This window comes from Scyliorhinus canicula, chromosome 13 (assembly GCF_902713615.1).
Source record: "Scyliorhinus canicula chromosome 13, sScyCan1.1, whole genome shotgun sequence".
NCBI classification, from domain to species: domain Eukaryota; kingdom Metazoa; phylum Chordata; class Chondrichthyes; order Carcharhiniformes; family Scyliorhinidae; genus Scyliorhinus; species Scyliorhinus canicula.
The window spans coordinates 17,078,332-17,097,982 of NC_052158.1; the positions used below are offsets into that span (position 1 = coordinate 17,078,332).

At 52.6% G+C, this 19,651-nt stretch overlaps 1 protein-coding gene across 1 annotated transcript in view; it reads right to left on the reverse strand.

Moving 5' to 3' along the window:
- Positions 1-19,651, reverse strand: part of LOC119976495 (zinc-binding protein A33-like) — a 119,288-nt gene that overhangs the window by 13,432 nt on the left and 86,205 nt on the right. Inside the window, exons 7-9 of the mRNA XM_038817040.1 lie at positions 18,587-19,013; positions 13,372-13,458; positions 11,292-11,516 (exon numbers count right to left, since the gene is read on the reverse strand). Coding sequence (XP_038672968.1) covers positions 11,292-11,516; positions 13,372-13,458; positions 18,587-19,013 — 739 coding nt within the window. The remainder of the gene's footprint in view (positions 1-11,291; positions 11,517-13,371; positions 13,459-18,586; positions 19,014-19,651) is intronic.

Sequence of the window (19,651 nt, forward strand, 5' to 3'; positions counted from 1 at the left end):
TGGGAGGAAACCGGAGCACCCGGAGGAAACCCACGCACACAGGGGGAGGACGTGCAGACTCCACACAGACAGTGACCCAGCCGGGAATCAAACCTGGGACCCTGGAGCTGTGAAGCATTTATGCTAACCACCATGCTACCCTGCTGCCCCAATCAGTCGCCCCAATGATCAAAGCCATTAAATGGTGCGCCAAGGAATTGCTTCACCTGCCGCCACCAAAGTCAAAATCAAAAGCTCTCAGGTCAGAAACCTTTCCCTGGGCCAGGGTGTTGAAAAATGGGTCACCACAATTGATTTTGCAACAGATTCCTTGACCTTTCACTTCTGGATAAACAAGAACATAGGAACTAGGAGCAGGAGTAGTTCAACCCCTCGAGCCCACTCCGCCATTCAACACGATCATGGCTGAGTCTCTCCTTGGCCTCAACTCCACTTTCCTGCCCGTTCTCCATAACCCTTCAACCCATTACTAATTAAAAATCTGTCCATCTCCTCAAATTTACTCACTGTCCCAGCTTCCATTATATTCTGGGGTAGTGCATTCCACAGAGTCATGACCCTTTGAGCAAAGCAATTTCTCCTCATCTCGATTTTAAATTTTGCTCTCCCTCATCTGAAAACTGTGACCTCTCGTTCTAGATTGCCCCCAGAGAGGAAGTATCCACTCTACATCTACTTTCTCAATACCTTTTATCGTCTTGTATGTCTCAAGTAGATCTCCTCTCATTCTTCTGAACTCTGGGGAGTATAAAACCCCCAGGGGCAGCACGGTAGCATGGTGGTTAGCATAAATGCTTCACAGCTCCAGGGTCCCAGGTTCAATTCCCGGCTGGGTCACTGTCTGTGCGGAGACTGCACGTCCTCCCCGTGTGTGCGTGGGTTTCCTCCGGGTGCTCCGGTTTCCTCCCACAGTCCAAAGATGTGCGGGTTAGGTGGATTGGCCAAGCTAAATTGCCCGTAGTGTCCTAAAAAGTAATGTTAAGGGTGGAGTTGTTGGGTTACGGGTATAGGGTGGATACGTGGGTTTGAGTAGGGTGATCATGGCTCGGCACAACATCGAGGGCCGAAGGGCCTGTTCTGTGCTGGACTGTTCTATGTTCTAAACCTAAACTTCTCAATTCCTCTTGTGAAGGCAAAACCCTTGTCTCCAGAACCAAGCTAGTGAACCTCTTCTGGACTGCCTCTGATCATCCCTCCTCAAATCAGGATGCCAAAACTGTTCAACACTTGTAGCAACACTTCCCTACTTTTACACTATAAAGGCCAAAACTCCATTTGTCTTCCTTATTAACTGTTTACCTGCACGCTAACTTTCTGTGATTCATTCACAAGGACACCCAGTTCCCTCTGCCACAAAGCACTCTGACATTTTTTGCCATATTCAGATAAAAAGTTGAAATAGAGTCTGATGTTTCGCGCCATTTAGATTATAAACTGAAATATGTATTCTCCCTGCAATACACAGTATGACCACACGAGGCAATGAACACACCGGCACGCCCTGGACAGGCAACCGGTGCCCATTTTAGAGTTTGAAAACCCTGAGTCAGTGATTGACTAAAGCTGTCTCCTGTTTTTTGTTATGCGCTTGACGTCGCATAAGCTGCTTCCTTGTGGTGCACTCTGACAAAGGAAGGTTCAGACGTGGAGACAGCTTCAACACGTTTATTGAACTATTAACAATTCTCCTACTTGGATTCGACTCGACTATTAATCCTGCTATAGCTACTCAGACTGACGAACCAGTCTGCTACAATCCACGTGGTGGGTGTGATGCTCAATCAACCCTGTGTCTGTACTCGGAGTGTCTCCACTAAAAGAGGAAGATCATGTGTGCTGTGTCCTTTATATATGGGTTGGTGTAATGCCCCCCTGTGGTAGTGTCACCTCTGTGTGTATCGTGAGTGCCCATTGGCCGTGTCTATCTTACTGACCTATTGGTTGAATGTTTGTTTGTCATGTCTCTGGTGCTCCCTCTAGTGTCTAGCTAGTCTACGTGTACTCACATTAACCCTTTGCGTATTTACAGGGATGCATATCATCACATCTCCTACTGAGGAGATTGAGCTGCTGCACCTGACCTGTGACAGCACGTTAAAAACACGCCACTAGTCCGTAAGGTTGTCATCATTCTGGATTAGTATCTCCCAGGAGTATCCAGTAAAACAAGCATTTTGTTGCTATTGCCCTCCACATCGTCCTACATGAGTAAGGTGGGATTTTCCATTTTGACAAAGGTGACGACAATGCAAATGAACCGGCTGAATGCCACATAGAGTGTGATCGTGGTGACCCAGCAGGTTCACAGCTGAGTAACAGTGAAATATACGTGAAATACCATTTTCTTACGACACTGCGGTTTGATTGCATCTACAATAGGTTTCATAGTTAGCTACTTATTATTATTGGGCAGCGTAGATGATCCACTTGGTTTAAGTGAAAAGAGTTTAAATTCCAAAACACTAGACCGTCCCACCAAACAGTCCCAGGGCAGTTATAGAGTGGCATTCCCTCTACACTCCCCAACAAACATTCCCAGGACAGTTACACAGTAACATTCCCTCTACACTTCCCCATCAAACATTCCCAGGACAGTTACACAGTAACATTCCCTCTACACTTCCCCATCAAACATTCCCAGGACAGTTACACAGTAACATTCCCTCTACACTGTCCTGTCAAACATTCCCAGGACAGTTACACAGTAACATTCCCTCTACACTTCCCCATCAAACATTCCCAGGACAGTTACACAGTAACATTCCCTCTACACTTCCCCATCAAACATTCCCAGGACAGTTACACAGTAACATTCCCTCTACACTTCCCCATCAAACATTCCCAGGACAGTTACACAGTAACATTCCCTCTACACTGTCCTGTCAAACATTCCCAGGACAGTTACACAGTAACATTCCCTCTACACTTCCCCATCAAACATTCCCAGGACAGTTACACAGTAACATTCCCTCTACACTTCCCCATCAAACATTCCCAGGACAGTTACACAGTAACATTCCCTCTACACTTCCCCATCAAACATTCCCAGGACAGTTACACAGTAACATTCCCTCTACACTTCCCCATCAAACATTCCCAGGACAGTTACACAGTAACATTCCCTCTACACTTCCCCATCAAACATTCCCAGGACAGTTACACAGTAACATTCCCTCTACACTTCCCCATCAAACATTCCCAGGACAGTTACACAGTAACATTCCCTCTACACTGTCCTGTCAAACATTCCCAGGACAGTTACACAGTAACATTCCCTCTACACTGTCCTGTCAAACATTCCCAGGACAGTTACACAGTAACTTTCCATCTACACTCCCCATCAAACATTCCCAGGACAGTTACACAGTAACATTCCCTCTACACTCCCCATCAAACATTCCCAGGACAGTTACACAGTAACATTCCCTCTACACTGTCCTGTCAAACATTCCCAGGACAGTTACACAGTAACATTCCCTCTACACTTCCCCATCAAACATTCCCAGGACAGTTACACAGTAACATTCCCTCTACACTGTCCTGTCAAACATTCCCAGGACAGTTACACAGTAACATTCCCTCTACACTTCCCCATCAAACATTCCTAGGACAGTTACACAGTAACATTCCCTCTACACATCCCCAGCAAACATTCCCAGGACAGTTACACAGTAACATTCCCTCTACACTTCCCCATCAAACATTCCCAGGACAGTTACACAGTAACATTCCCTCTACACTGTCCTGTCAAACATTCCCAGGGTATTTACACAGTAACATTCCCTCTACACTGTCCTGTCAAACATTCCCAGGACAGTTACAGAGTAACATTCCCTCTACAGTTCCCCATCAAACATTCCCAGGACAGTTACACAGTAACATTCCCTCTACACTCCCCATCAAACATTCCCAGGACAGTTACACAGTAACATTCCCTCTACACTGTCCTGTCAAACATTCCCAGGGCAGTTACACAGTAACATTCCCTCTACACTCCCCATCAAACATTCCCAGGACAGTTACACAGTAACATTCCCTCTACACTGTCCTGTCAAACATTCCCAGGGCAGTTACACAGTAACATTCCCTCTACACTGTCCTGTCAAACATTCCCAGGACAGTTACACAGTAACATTCCCTCTACACTTCCCCATCAAACATTCCCAGGACAGTTACACAGTAACATTCCCTCTACACTTCCCCATCAAACATTCCCAGGACAGTTACACAGTAACATTCCCTCTACACTTCCCCATCAAACATTCCCAGGACAGTTACACAGTAACATTCCCTCTACACTGTCCTGTCAAACATTCCCAGGACAGTTACACAGTAACATTCCCTCTACATGTCCCCATCAAATATTCCCAGGACAGTTACACAGTAACATTCCCTCTACACTGTCCTGTCAAACATTCCCAGGACAGTTACACAGTAACTTTCCATCTACACTCCCCATCAAACATTCCCAGGACAGTTACACAGTAACATTCCCTCTACACTGTCCTGTCAAACATTCCCAGGGTATTTACACAGTAACATTCCCTCTACACTGTCCTGTCAAACATTCCCAGGACAGTTACAGAGTAACATTCCCTCTACAGTTCCCCATCAAACATTCCCAGGACAGTTACACAGTAACATTCCCTCTACACTCCCCATCAAACATTCCCAGGACAGTTACACAGTAACATTCCCTCTACACTGTCCTGTCAAACATTCCCAGGGCAGTTACACAGTAACATTCCCTCTACACTCCCCATCAAACATTCCCAGGACAGTTACACAGTAACATTCCCTCTACACTGTCCTGTCAAACATTCCCAGGGCAGTTACACAGTAACATTCCCTCTACACTGCCTGTCAAACATTCCCTGCGCAGTTACACAGTAACATTCCCTCTACACTGTCCTGTCAAACATTCCCAGGGCAGTTACACAGTAACATTCCCTCTACACCAGGGGTGGGCAAACTTTTCCGTGCAAGGGCCACATTCAGAAATTCACAATTTTAAAGGGCCGCAAAGTAAAATAATTACTTCACCCGGTTATGATTCTGGGCGCCTCATATAGAACATAGAACATGGAACAGTACAGCACAGAACAGGCCCTTCGGCCCTCGATGTTGTGTGAGCAATGATCACCCTACTCAAGTCAACGTATCCACCCTATACCAGTAACCCAACCCCCCCCCCCCCCCCCCCCCCCCCCCCATTAACCTTTAAAAAATGAAATTTCGTTTTTTTAAATGACTTGGTGGGCCGCATATTTCCCTCTACATTTCCCCATCAAATATTCCCTGGGCAGTTACAGATTAACATTCCCTCGACACTGTCCTGTCAAACATTCCCAGGGCATTTACAGATTAACATTTCTTGACACTGCCCCATCAAACATTCCCAGAACAGATACAGAATAACATTCCCTCTACACTTCCCCATCAAACATTCCCAGGACAGTTACACAGTAACATTCCCTCTACACTGTCCTGTCAAACATTCCCAGGACAGTTACACAGTAACATTCCCTCTACACTTCCCCATCAAACATTCCCAGGACAGTTACACAGTAACATTCCCTCTACACTTCCCCATCAAACATTCCCAGGACAGTTACACAGTAACATTCCCTCTACACTTCCCCATCAAACATTCCCAGGACAGTTACACAGTAACATTCCCTCTACACTGTCCTGTCAAACATTCCCAGGACAGTTACACAGTAACATTCCCTCTACACTTCCCCATCAAACATTCCCAGGACAGTTACACAGTAACATTCCCTCTACACTTCCCCATCAAACATTCCCAGGACAGTTACACAGTAACATTCCCTCTACACTTCCCCATCAAACATTCCCAGGACAGTTACACAGTAACATTCCCTCTACACTTCCCCATCAAACATTCCCAGGACAGTTACACAGTAACATTCCCTCTACACTTCCCCATCAAACATTCCCAGGACAGTTACACAGTAACATTCCCTCTACACTTCCCCATCAAACATTCCCAGGACAGTTACACAGTAACATTCCCTCTACACTGTCCTGTCAAACATTCCCAGGACAGTTACACAGTAACATTCCCTCTACACTGTCCTGTCAAACATTCCCAGGACAGTTACACAGTAACTTTCCATCTACACTCCCCATCAAACATTCCCAGGACAGTTACACAGTAACATTCCCTCTACACTCCCCATCAAACATTCCCAGGACAGTTACACAGTAACATTCCCTCTACACTGTCCTGTCAAACATTCCCAGGACAGTTACACAGTAACATTCCCTCTACACTTCCCCATCAAACATTCCCAGGACAGTTACACAGTAACATTCCCTCTACACTGTCCTGTCAAACATTCCCAGGACAGTTACACAGTAACATTCCCTCTACACTTCCCCATCAAACATTCCTAGGACAGTTACACAGTAACATTCCCTCTACACATCCCCAGCAAACATTCCCAGGACAGTTACACAGTAACATTCCCTCTACACTTCCCCATCAAACATTCCCAGGACAGTTACACAGTAACATTCCCTCTACACTGTCCTGTCAAACATTCCCAGGGTATTTACACAGTAACATTCCCTCTACACTGTCCTGTCAAACATTCCCAGGACAGTTACAGAGTAACATTCCCTCTACAGTTCCCCATCAAACATTCCCAGGACAGTTACACAGTAACATTCCCTCTACACTCCCCATCAAACATTCCCAGGACAGTTACACAGTAACATTCCCTCTACACTGTCCTGTCAAACATTCCCAGGGCAGTTACACAGTAACATTCCCTCTACACTCCCCATCAAACATTCCCAGGACAGTTACACAGTAACATTCCCTCTACACTGTCCTGTCAAACATTCCCAGGGCAGTTACACAGTAACATTCCCTCTACACTGTCCTGTCAAACATTCCCAGGACAGTTACACAGTAACATTCCCTCTACACTTCCCCATCAAACATTCCCAGGACAGTTACACAGTAACATTCCCTCTACACTTCCCCATCAAACATTCCCAGGACAGTTACACAGTAACATTCCCTCTACACTTCCCCATCAAACATTCCCAGGACAGTTACACAGTAACATTCCCTCTACACTGTCCTGTCAAACATTCCCAGGACAGTTACACAGTAACATTCCCTCTACATGTCCCCATCAAATATTCCCAGGACAGTTACACAGTAACATTCCCTCTACACTGTCCTGTCAAACATTCCCAGGACAGTTACACAGTAACTTTCCATCTACACTCCCCATCAAACATTCCCAGGACAGTTACACAGTAACATTCCCTCTACACTGTCCTGTCAAACATTCCCAGGGTATTTACACAGTAACATTCCCTCTACACTGTCCTGTCAAACATTCCCAGGACAGTTACAGAGTAACATTCCCTCTACAGTTCCCCATCAAACATTCCCAGGACAGTTACACAGTAACATTCCCTCTACACTCCCCATCAAACATTCCCAGGACAGTTACACAGTAACATTCCCTCTACACTGTCCTGTCAAACATTCCCAGGGCAGTTACACAGTAACATTCCCTCTACACTCCCCATCAAACATTCCCAGGACAGTTACACAGTAACATTCCCTCTACACTGTCCTGTCAAACATTCCCAGGGCAGTTACACAGTAACATTCCCTCTACACTGCCTGTCAAACATTCCCTGCGCAGTTACACAGTAACATTCCCTCTACACTGTCCTGTCAAACATTCCCAGGGCAGTTACACAGTAACATTCCCTCTACACCAGGGGTGGGCAAACTTTTCCGTGCAAGGGCCACATTCAGAAATTCACAATTTTAAAGGGCCGCAAAGTAAAATAATTACTTCACCCGGTTATGATTCTGGGCGCCTCATATAGAACATAGAACATGGAACAGTACAGCACAGAACAGGCCCTTCGGCCCTCGATGTTGTGTGAGCAATGATCACCCTACTCAAGTCAACGTATCCACCCTATACCAGTAACCCAACCCCCCCCCCCCCCCCCCCCCCCCCGCCATTAACCTTTAAAAATGAAATTTCGTTTTTTTAAATGACTTGGTGGGCCGCATATTTCCCTCTACATTTCCCCATCAAATATTCCCTGGGCAGTTACAGATTAACATTCCCTCGACACTGTCCTGTCAAACATTCCCAGGGCATTTACAGATTAACATTTCTTGACACTGCCCCATCAAACATTCCCAGAACAGATACAGAATAACATTCCCTCTACACTTCCCCATCAAACATTCCCAGGACAGTTACACAATAACATTCCCTCTACACTGCCCCATCAAACATTCCCTGGGGCAGAGAGAACCATGGAATTTACAGTGCAGAAGGAGGCCACGAGTCTGCACCGGCCCTTGGAAGGAGCACCCTACTTAAGACCACACCTCTACCCCATCCCCGGAACCCAGTAACCCCACCTTAACTTTTTGGTCACTTTGGGCAATTTTGCATCGGCAATCCACCTAACCGGCACATCTTTGGACTGTGGGAGGAAACCGGAGCACCCAGAGGAAACCCACGCAGACACGGGGAGAACGTGCAGACTCCACACAGACAGTGGCCCAAGCCGGGAATCGAACCTGGGACCTAGGAGCTGTGAAGCAACTGTGCTAACCACTGTGCTACCCCATCCGAACTCCTCAGACCATGTCCTGACATGGACTTTTCAAACAGTCTGAAGGCAGTTAAGAGGAAAGCTCCCTCTACACTGTCCCATCAAACATTCCTAGGACAGGTACAGCACGGGGTTAGATACAGAGTAAAGCTCCCTCTACACTGTCCCATCAAACACTCCCAGGACAGGTACAACACGGGGTTAGATACAGAGTAAAGCTCCCTCTACACTGTCCCATCAAACACTCCTAGGACAGGTACAGCACGGGATTAGTTACAGAGTAAAGCTCCCTCCACACTGTCCCATTAAGCACTCCCAGCACACATATAGCGCGGGTTAGATACAGAGTAAAGCTCCCTCTACACTGTCCCATCAAACACTCCTAGGACAGGTACAGCACGGGGTTAGATACAGAGTAAAGCTCCCTCTACACTGTCCCCATCAAACATTCCCAGGACAGGTACAGCACGGGGTTAGTTACAGAGTAAAGCTCCCTCTACACCAGGGGTGGGCAAACTTTTCCGTGCAAGGGCCACATTCAGAAATTCACAATTTTAAAGGGCCGCATAGTATATTAAGTAAAATAATTACTTCATCCGGTTATGATTCTGGGCGCCTCATATAGAACATAGAACAGTACAGCACAGAACAGGCCCTTCTGCCCTCGATGTTGTGCCGAGCAATGATCACCCTACTCAAGTCAACGTATCCACCCTATACCAGTAAGTAACCCAACAGCCCCCCCCCCCCCCCCCCCCCCCCCCCATTAACCTTAAAAAAAAATTTTTATTAAAGAATTTAAAAAAAATTTTTTTTTTTTAATGTCTTGGTGGGCCGCATAAAGACCTTTGGCGGGCCGCATGCGGCCCGCGGGCCGTAGTTTGCCCACCCCTGCTCTACACTGTCCCCATCACACACTCTCAGGACAGATACAGTACGGGGTTAGATACAGAGTATGTGACCTAATAAATTTCACATACAAAGCTGGTTGAAAGTGGTGGAACAAATTGATCCAGACATTAAAATAACTTACAGGATCTTTGGCCTTCAACAGCAAGAGACAAAGTACAAGAGCGAGGACATTATGCTGAGCCTTTTTGATACAACGGTTAAGCCTGAGCAGGAACATTGTGTTCTCGTGTGCGGAGCGTGTTCTTGGGAGGATTTGCAGGATTCAGAGTGGAGGAGATTCACTCGAACCATACAGGGATTCAGGGACTTCAATGACGTGGACGAGTAGGGAATCTGGCATTGTTACCACCAGAGCACAGAAGAGCAAAGGGGACCAATAATAGAGGGGCTGAAAATTGTGAAGTGCTTTGATGGCATAGATATAGGAGTGGCCTTTTCCACCGGATTGGCCAACGGGAGACACAGGTGGAAGGCCACTGCGCCAAAGTGACGCGCAGGGAAGATTCACAGAAGGCCATTAAGGGTCAACCATATTGCTTCATCTGCCGGTGGTACCCTGAGGAGGACACTGTCGTGTCACCCCCCCCCCCCCCCCCGTACAGGTGTAATATTGGTGAAAGCACGTTCCTGCTTTCAAAAAACAAAAGCTTAACGTATTAAAAGTTGTTGCAAGACTGAAGCCAGAGCGGGTGTCTGCCTCCACAGGCGATTGTCTACGGGTTGCTACACTGTAGTTATCTCAGTATTAGTCACCAAGGCAGCCATTAATAATGCAAGGATGCCTTGGACAACACAATTGAATCTTAGAACAACAACAAGCACAGAACACGGCCATCAAACCATCAGGTCTCTCCCATCTCCCTATTGGATGGAGCTGTGCAGTTAACACAGCCCTTTATCCAGAGTCATCCTTTAGTTTTCAGCTAAGTATCGATCGACTTCTCTTTTGAATGCTGCCAGTGAATCTGCTTTTTCCACCTTTGCAGCCAACACGTTCCGGATCACAACAACCTGCGGTGCAAACAGAAAGATGCTTTCCAATTTCCCCCTCTTGTTTCTTTCTATTTTGGTCAAGCGCCTTAATCCTGTGGTTTAGCCATAGGAAAGAGCTTCCCCTTAGGAGGTTGAGGGGTGACCTGACAGAGGTCTACAAAATTATGAGGAACATAGACAGAGTGGATAGTCAGACTTTTCCCCAACGTAGAGGGGTCAATTACCAGGGAGCATAGGTTTAAGGGTGTGAGGGACAATGTTTAGAGGAGATGTACGATGTACATTTTTTTACACAGAGGGTAGTGGGTGCCTGGAACTCGCTGCCGGAGGAGGTGGTGGAAGCAGGGACGATAGTGACATTTAAGGGGCATCTTGACAAATACATGAATAGGATGGGAATAGAGGGATACAGACCCAGGAAGTGTCGAAGATTTTAGTTTAGATGGGCAGCATGGTCGGCGCAGACTTGGGAGGGCTTGTTCCTGTGCTGTATTTTTCTTTGTTCTTTGTTATCAAAATCCGTCATGATTTTGAAGCCCTTGTTCAAAGCTCCTCGTGACCTTCTCTGCCTTACGGGAGGCGGGGGGGGGGGGGGGGGGGGGGTGGAGGGGGGAATGAAGGCTAACGTTCCATTAGCCTCTCTGAGTGATTGACCCAGTGACTCCAGAGCTCCCTTTATGCCCCAGGCACAGAAACCTAGGCGATTCTACACGTTACTTTGTCGGACCCCCCCCCCTTGAGCAGATTCTTACCCTCAGAAGCTGCGTCTCCTCCTGCGTCGACTGGATCTCTTCGAGCGCCTGTTCAATGAGGGCGCACCGCTCCGAGATCAGCGCCATGTTTTCCACCAGCTGGTTGATGGCGGACTCGGCCACGGCTCTCAGCCGCTGGATCAGGGCACGCTCCCGCTGCTGGAGGAACTGCTGCAGCTCCGCAAACTCTGCCACCATCTGATCCTGCAGACGGTTGGTATGATCCTGGGAACGATTGTTTGGAATCAGATTAGCCCAACCAGACAGCTGACTGACAATCAAAGCAAATCCCCATTTCTCCAGTCCCATCCCTCGCCATCAACCACCTTTGCTAAAATCACTCACCACAAAATCATTTGTTCATGTCCACAGATCTCTGAAGGTTGCCACTCAAGTGGATAGAGCCGTGAAGAAGGCCTATAGTGTGTTAGCGTTTATTAACAGGGGGCTTGAGTTTAAGAGCCACGGGGTTCTGCTGCAACTGTACAGGACCCTGGTGAGACCACATTTGGAGTATTGTGTGTAGTTCTGGTCACCTCACTTTAGGAAGGATGTGGAAGCATTGGAAAGGGTGCAACGGAGATTTACCAGGATGCTGCCCGGTTTGCAGGATAGGTCTTATGAGGAAAGGTTGAGGGAGCTAGGGCTTTTCTCTTTGGAGCGGAGGAGGATGAGAGGCGACTTAATAGAGGTTTATAAGATGATGAGGGGGATAGACAGAGTGGACGTTCAGAGACTATTTCCTCAGGTAGATGTAACTGTTACAAGGGGGCATAACTATCAGGTTCAGGGTGGGAGATATAGGAGGGATGTCCGAGGTAGGCTCTTTACTCAGAGAGTGGTTAGGGTGTGAAATGGACAGCCTGCTGTAATAGTGGAGTCGGACACTTTAGGAACTTTCAAGCGGTTATTGGATAGGCACATGGAGCGCACCAGAATGACGGGGAGTGGGATAGCTTGATCTTGGTTTCAGACAAGGCTCGGCACAACATCAAGGGCCGATGGGCCTGTCTGTGCTGTACTGTTCTATGTTCACACTTCAAAAGAACTTTGTTAGTTGGAAGATTTCCCATCTTGTCCTGCGGTCCAAGGGGATATATAAATGTACGTCTTTTTAAGTTCTTTATTCATAATTACAAGGAGCCACAGCACTCTTAAACTTGACTTTTACAACATGTGGATATTCCTAAACGTTAGAGGTGACAAGGCCAATTGATAAGGCGGTTTAAAAAGCACATGGATTACTTAGGTTTACAAGTTGAAGAGTAACAGATAAAACAAAGAGATCACGACTGGAGCATTATAAACTGCTGAAAAAGGATCTGCTGGAGCAGGGGTGGGCAAACTACGGCCCGCGGGCCGCATGCAGCCCGCCAAAGGTCTTTATGGGGCCCACCAAGATCAAGTCATTAAAAAATAAATTTTTTTAAAATAATTTTTTTTTAAGGTTAATGGGAGGGGCTGTTGGGTTACTTACTGGTATAGGGTGGATACATTGACTTGAGTAGGGTGATCATTGCTCGGCACAACATCGAGGGCCGAAGGGCCTGTTCTGTGCTGTACTGTTCCATGTTCTATGTTCTATATGAGGCGCCCAGAATTATAACCGGGTGAAGTAATTATTTTACTTAATATACTATGCGGCCCTTTAAAATTGTGAATTTCTGAATGCGGCCCTTGCATGGAAAAGTTTGCCCACCCCTGTGCTGGAGTATTGTGGGCCCCAAGCTTCAGAAATTATAACGGTTACAGTGGAGGTTTACCACTATATTACCAACAATGATGACGTTCAGCTCAGAGAAGAGGTTGGAATAACTCGGATTGTCCACCCTCCTGCCTCTCTCATTTACCCACCAGGCTCGTTCCCCCGCCTGACTCGTCCCCCCCTTCCCTCGCGGTTCTCCCACCCCCCTTCCTCGAGGTGCAAGTGTTACCTACTGAGCCACACAGGTTAAAATAGGGCACTGTCATGGTCCCATCGAATGCCAGAAGCCTTTACAATATAACCTCTTTGTAAACTGCGCCCATACACATGGATTCAATAAGGCATCTGCTGAATTTCACAAGTAGAAAATCTCACCAGGGTTTCGGAGATCTTTAGTCCTGTTGCTGCGTGTGAATCGCGATATTCGTTCAGTTTCTTCTGGAGCAGCTGAATCGAGTTTGCCTTGCAGGAGATAAAATATTGGTTGCATCAGCTTGGTAGCTCTCATTCGAAAGTTAACACAGAGCTCCTAAAGGGGCAGTGCCTATCTTATTCCTTATCGTCACAAACTGATGTGGCCTCACTAAGTGCTCAATGCCATGACACACCTCAGTGCTCAAACTGTGTACCGCGACCTGCTGCTCTTCCACTTCCCTTTCTATATTCTAAAGAGGCTGGTCCTTTCTCCGTTCTATAATTCCACAAACCGCAAGTTCCCCTCCGAGCCACTCACTATCAGGACTTAGGAAATTTATCGGCTGTTCCTTCACGGCCGCTGGATCAAAATGCTGGAACTCCCTCCCTGACAGCACAGTGGGTGCACCTACACCACATGGACTGCAGCAGGTCGAGAAGGCTGTATAACCAGCACCACCTTCTCAAGGGTTGGGCAAAAATGCTCGGCCTAGCGAGTGAGGCCCACATCCAGCGGACGAACACATTTTAAAAAATACTGCCTGCTACCCATCTCTTCTTGCCTTCCCTGACGTTCATTTGTGACATGTGAACAGGGGCAGTGAAAGGATAAGTTTCCAGTGCCTCGCCGCCTGTGAGGTTAAGCGGGCAGTAGGAGTGGGAGTAGGAAGTCACATTCTTGGTGAAATGCTGTCCTTTTCAGAGATTCCCGCGGGAAGTGAGAACGAGAGGTGGACTTCCCTGTTCAAACCTGGCTCAATGCACTGCAAGTGGACAGTCATGATTATAAAGAAAAGATTAGCTTTCATGTATCACTTGTCCCAATACACCCCCCATTGAATCTAATCAAATACTTTTTAAAAATAAATTTAGAGTACCCAATTATTTTTTCCAATTAAGGGGCAATTTAGAGTGGCCAATCTACCTATCATGCACATCTTTTGGGTTGTGGGGGTGAAACCCACGCAGACACGGGGAGAAAGTGCAAACTCCACACGGACAGTGACCCAGGGCCGGGATTCGAACCCGGGTCCTCAGCGCCGTAGGCAGCAATGCTAACCACTGTGCCACCGTGCTGCCCCCAATCAAATACTTTTACTGACGTCACGGAAACCGGACTTGTAGGAAACGTGGCAGCCGATTGGCGCATTGCAAGATGCCACAAAAACCAATGAGCAAATAATCTTTTTATTTCAGTGCTGTTAACTGAGGGATCAATACGGGTCAGGACACCGTGTTCTTCGCTGATTTAACGGCCGTGAAGTCTTTGGCCATTCCCCTGAGAGGGCACCTCGGACCTCCAAAATAGCCCATCCGTGAGACAACATCTCCAGCGGACTGTCGTATGAGGAACGTTTGAGGACTCTGGGTCTGTACTCGCTGGAGTTTAGAAGGATGAGGGGGGATCTTATTGAAACTTACAGGACACTGTGAGATCTGGATAGAGTGGACGTGGAGAGGATGATTCCACTTGTAGGAAAAACTAGAACCAGAGGACACCATATCAGACCGAAGGGACGATCCTTTAAAACAGAGATGAGGGGGAATTTCTTCCGCCAGAGGGTGGTGAATCTGTGGAGCTCTTTGCTGCAGAAGGCTGTGGAGGCCAAATCACTGAGTGTCTTTAAGACAGAGATAGATAGATTCTTGATTAATAAGGGATCAGGGGTTATGGAGAGAAGGCAGCAGAATGGGGATGAGAAAAATATGAGCCATGATTGAATGACGGAGCAGACTCGATAGGCCGAGTGGCCAGTCTTATGGACTGGCACTCCCTCAGTTCTCCACTGGCATGTCAGACTGGATTTATGCACTTGGGTGTCTGGGGGCAGGGGCTCAAACCCACTCCCATCATCTGACTCCAGAGACATGCAAATGCCACCCATGGGGGCTAGATCTGCCACATTCGGGGCTTCCTGATCAAGTCCCCCGGGAAGTTGGAGGGGGAAGTTAGAGTGGTGATCATGCTGTGACTGACCGACCCTCCCCACCAATGAGCAGAGAATGCGGGAGATGGGGCGTGAGGAGCAAACGCTTGGGCACCGGGGCTCTGACCCTTCAAACCCACCCCATCATGGCATTGCTGGGGCGTGAGAAGGGGGAGGTTAGAAGGGGGAGGTGAGAAGAGGGAGGGAGTGGGGGCATAGCGGTGGCAGGGGTCGGGGGGCATAGTGGTGGCAGGAGTCAGGGTGGCAAGGGTCAGGAGGGCATGGGGTGGCAGGAGTCGGGGTGGGAGGTGGCAGGGGTTGGGGGGGTGGCTGGGGTTGGGGTGGCAGGGGTCAGGGGGGCATGGAGTGGGAGGGGTCAGGGGGTGGCAGGGGTCAGGGGGTGGCAGGGGTCAGGGGGCATGGGATGGCAGGTGTTGGGAGGCATGGGGTGGCAGGGGTCAGAGGGACATGGGGTGGCAGAGGTCAGGGGACAGGAGGGTGGCAGAGGTCAGGGCAGGGGTGGCAGGAGTCGGGGGTGGCAGGGGTCGGGGGTGGCGGGGCAGGGGATGGTAAAGGTCGGCCGGTGGCAGGAGTCGGGGTGGCAGTGGTCGGGGGGGTTGGTGGGGGCAGGAGGGTGGCAGAGGTCGGGGGGGCAGAGGTCGGGCGGTGGCAGGAGTCGGGGGTGGCAGTGGGGCAGGAGGGTGGCAGAGGTCGGCGGTGGCAGAGGTCGGCGGTGGCGGGGCAGGAGGGTGGCAGAGGTCAGGGTGGCAGAGGTTGGGGGTGGCAGGGGTCGGGGGGTTGGCGGAGGCAGGGGGCAGGAGGGTGGCAGAGGTCGGGGTGATGGGGCAGGAGGGTGGCAGAGGTCGGGGGGTGACGGGGCAGGAGGGTGGCAGGGGTCGGGGGTGGTAGGGTGGCAGGGGTCGGGGGGGTGGCAGGGGGATGGCAGAGGTTGGGTGGTGGCAGGGCAGGAGGGTGCCAGAGGTCAGGGTGGCAGAGGTCGGGTGGTGGCAGGAGCCGGGGGTGGCAGTGGTCGGGGGGTGGCAAGGGGGCAGGAGGGTGGCAGAGGTCGGGCGGTGGTGGGGGCAGGAGGGTGGCAGAGGTCAGGGGTGGCAGAGGTCGGGCAGTGGCAGGAGTCGGGGTGGCAGTGGTCAGGGGGGTTGGCAGGGGCAGGAGGGTGGCAGAGGTCGGGGGTGGCAGAGGTCGGGCGGTGGCAGGAGTCGGGGGTGGCAGTGGTCGGGGGTGGCGGGGGCAGGAGGCGAGCAGGGGGTGGCAGGGGGCAGGAGGTGGGCAGGGGTCGGGTGGGGGGCTGGCAGGGGCAGGGGATGGCAGAGGGCGGGGTGGCAGAGGTCAGGCAGTGGCAGGGTCAGAGGGGCATGAGGTGGCAGGTGTTGGGGGCATGGGGTGGCAGGGGTCGGGGGAACATGGGGTGGCAGGGGTCGGGGACAGGAGGGTGGCAGAGGTCGGGGCAGGGGGTGGCAGGAGTCGGGGGTGGCAGGGGTCGGGGGGGTGGCGGGGGCAGGGGATGGCAGAGGTCGGGAGTGGCGGGGGCAGGAGGCGGGCAGTGGTCGGGGGGTGGCGGGGGGGCAGGAGGTGGGCAGGGGTGACGGGGAAGGAGGGTGGCAGAGGTTGGGCGGTGGTGGGGGGCAGTGGTGATGGCAGAGGTCGGGGGTGGCAGAGGTCGGGGGGTGGCGGGGGCAGGGGGATGGCAGAGATCGGGCGGTGGCAGAGGTTGGGCGGTGGCAGGAGTCGGGGTGGCAGTGGTCGGGGTGGCAAGGGGGCAGGAGGGTGGCAGAAGTCAGGCGGTGGCGGGGGCGGGGGATGGCAGAGGTCGGGGGTGGCAGAGGTCGGGGTGGCAGGGGGCAGGAGAGTGGCAGAGGTCAGGGTGGCAGAGGTCGGGCGGTGGCAGGAGCCGGGGTGGCAGTGGTCGGGGTGGCAAGGGGGCAGGAGGGTGGCAGTGGTCGGGGGTGGCAGAGGTCGGGCAGTGGCAGGAGTCGGGGGTGGCAGTGGTCGGGGGGTTTGCAGGGGCAGGAGGGTGGCAGTGGTCGGGGGTGGCGGCGGCAGGAGGCGAGCAGGGGGTGGCAGGGGGCAGGAGGTGGGCAGGGGTCAGGTGGGGGGGGTGGCGGGGGCAGGGGGTGGCAGAGGGCGGGGGTGGCAGAGGTCAGGCGGTGGCAGGGTCAGAGGGGCATGGGGTGGCAGGTGTTGGGGGCATGGGGTGGCAGGGGTCGGGGGAACATGGGGGTGGCAGGGGTCGGGGGACAGGAGGGTGGCAGAGGTCGGGGCAGGGGGGTGGTAGGAGTCGGGGGTGGCAGGGGTCGGGGGGTGGCGGGGCAGGGGATGGCAGAGGTCGGGGTGGCAGAGGTCGGGGCGGTGGCGGGGGCAGGAGGTGGCAAGGGGCAGGGGCAGGGGGGGCAGTGGGATGGCAGAGGTCGGGGGGCAGGAGGTGGCAGGGGGCAGGGGCAGGGAGTGGGGGCAGGAGGTGGCAAGGGGCAGGGGGATGGCAGAGGTCGGGGGGGCGACAGGAGGCGGGCAGGGGCAGGGGGTGGGGGTGGGGAGATGACAGCAGGTGGGCTGTGCTGACCTTGCAGACGGTGGCAGGAGGTGGCAAGGGGCAGGGGGGGCAGTGGGATGGCTGGGGTCGGGGTGGCAGAGGTCGGGGGCAGCAGGAGGCGGGCAGGGGGCAGGGGCAGGGAGTGGGGGCAGGAGGTGGCAAGGGGCAGGGGCAGGGGGATGGCAGAGGTCGGGGGTGGCAGAGGTCAGGCGGCAGGAGGCGGGCAGGGGGCAGGGGCAGGGGGTGGGGGGGCGGCAGGAGGCAGGGGCAGGGGCAGGGGGTGGGGGGGCGGCAGGAGGCGGGCAGGGGGCAGGGGCAGGGGGTGGGGGGGCGGCAGGAGGTGGGCAGGGGCAGGGGGTGGGGGGGGGGCGGCAGGAGGCGGGCAGGGGGCAGGGGCAGGGGCAGGGGGTGGGGGGGGCGGCAGGAGGCGGGCAGGGGGCAGGGGCAGGGGGTGGGGGGGCGGCAGGAGGTGGGCAGGGGGCAGGGGGGGGGGGGGGCGGCAGGAGGCGGGCAGGGGGCAGGGGCAGGGGCAGGGGGTGGGGGGGGCGGCAGGAGGCGGGCAGGGGGCAGGGGCAGGGGGTGGGGGGCGGCAGGAGGTGGGCAGGGGCAGGGGGTGGGGGGGGCGGCAGGAGGCGGGCAGGGGCAGGGGGTGGGGGCAGGGGGTGGGTGGGGGAGATGACAGCAGGCGGGCTGTGCTGACCTTGCAGACGGTGTAGGCGTTCTTGATGGCCGTGCAGCTGTGGCCGCTGTGCTGGGCTGAGCTGCGGCAGAGCCGGCAGACCAGCTGCAGGTCCTCGGAGCAGAAGAGGCGGAGATCCTGCTGGTGGAGGTGGCACTGCAGCGGCAGCGGGCTGTCTGCTGGCCCCGGCCCCGGCTGCCACATCCGCTGGAAACCCTCCACGATATTGGCCAGCAGCCGGTTGGCCCTCACCTCCCGCTGGCCCGTCTCCTGCCGGCACTGCGGACACGGGATCCGGCCGCCAGCCTCCGGCTGAGCCCGGCAGGCGCTCAGGATACAGTCCCGGCAGAAATTGTGGCCGCACTCCAGGCTCACCGGCTCCGTGAAGTAGTCCATACAGATGGGGCAGCTCAGATCCGCGTTCAGATTGTCAGCCATGGCCGATCCTGCTGCTCTATCTCTCCCCACCCTCCTCCCTTTCTCCCCTCCCTCTCTCCTCTCTCCCTCCCTCTCTCCTCTCTCCCCTCCCTTCTCAATCTCTCTCCCCTCCCTTCTCTATCTCTCCCCTCCCTTTCTCCCCTCCCTCTCTCCTTTCTCCCCTCCCTCTCTCCTCTCTCCCCTCCCTCCTCTATCTCTCCCCTCCCTCCTCTATCTCTCCCCTCCCTCCCTCCCTTTCTCCCCTCCCTTCTCTATCTCTCCCCTCCCTCCTCTATCTCTCCCCTCCCTCCTCTATCTCTTCCCTCCTTTCTCCCCTCCTCCCTTTCTCCCTCCTCCCTTTCTCCCCTCCCTCTCTCCCCTCCCTCCTCCCTCCTCTATCTCTCCCCTCCCTCCTCCCTCCTCTATCTCTCCCCTCCCTCCTCTATCTCTCCCCTCCTCTATCTCTTCCCTCCCTCCTCCCTTTCTCCCCTCCCTCCTCCCTTTCTCCCCTCCCTCCTCCCTTTCTCCCCTCCCTCCTCTCTTTCTCCCCTCCCTCCTCTCTTTCTCTTTCTCTCCCCCTCTTTCTCCCCTTCCCCTCTTTCTCCCCTCCCCTCTTTCAGTTTTTTTTCTCTGCCTCCTCCCTCTATCTCTCTTGTCCTCCTCTTTGTT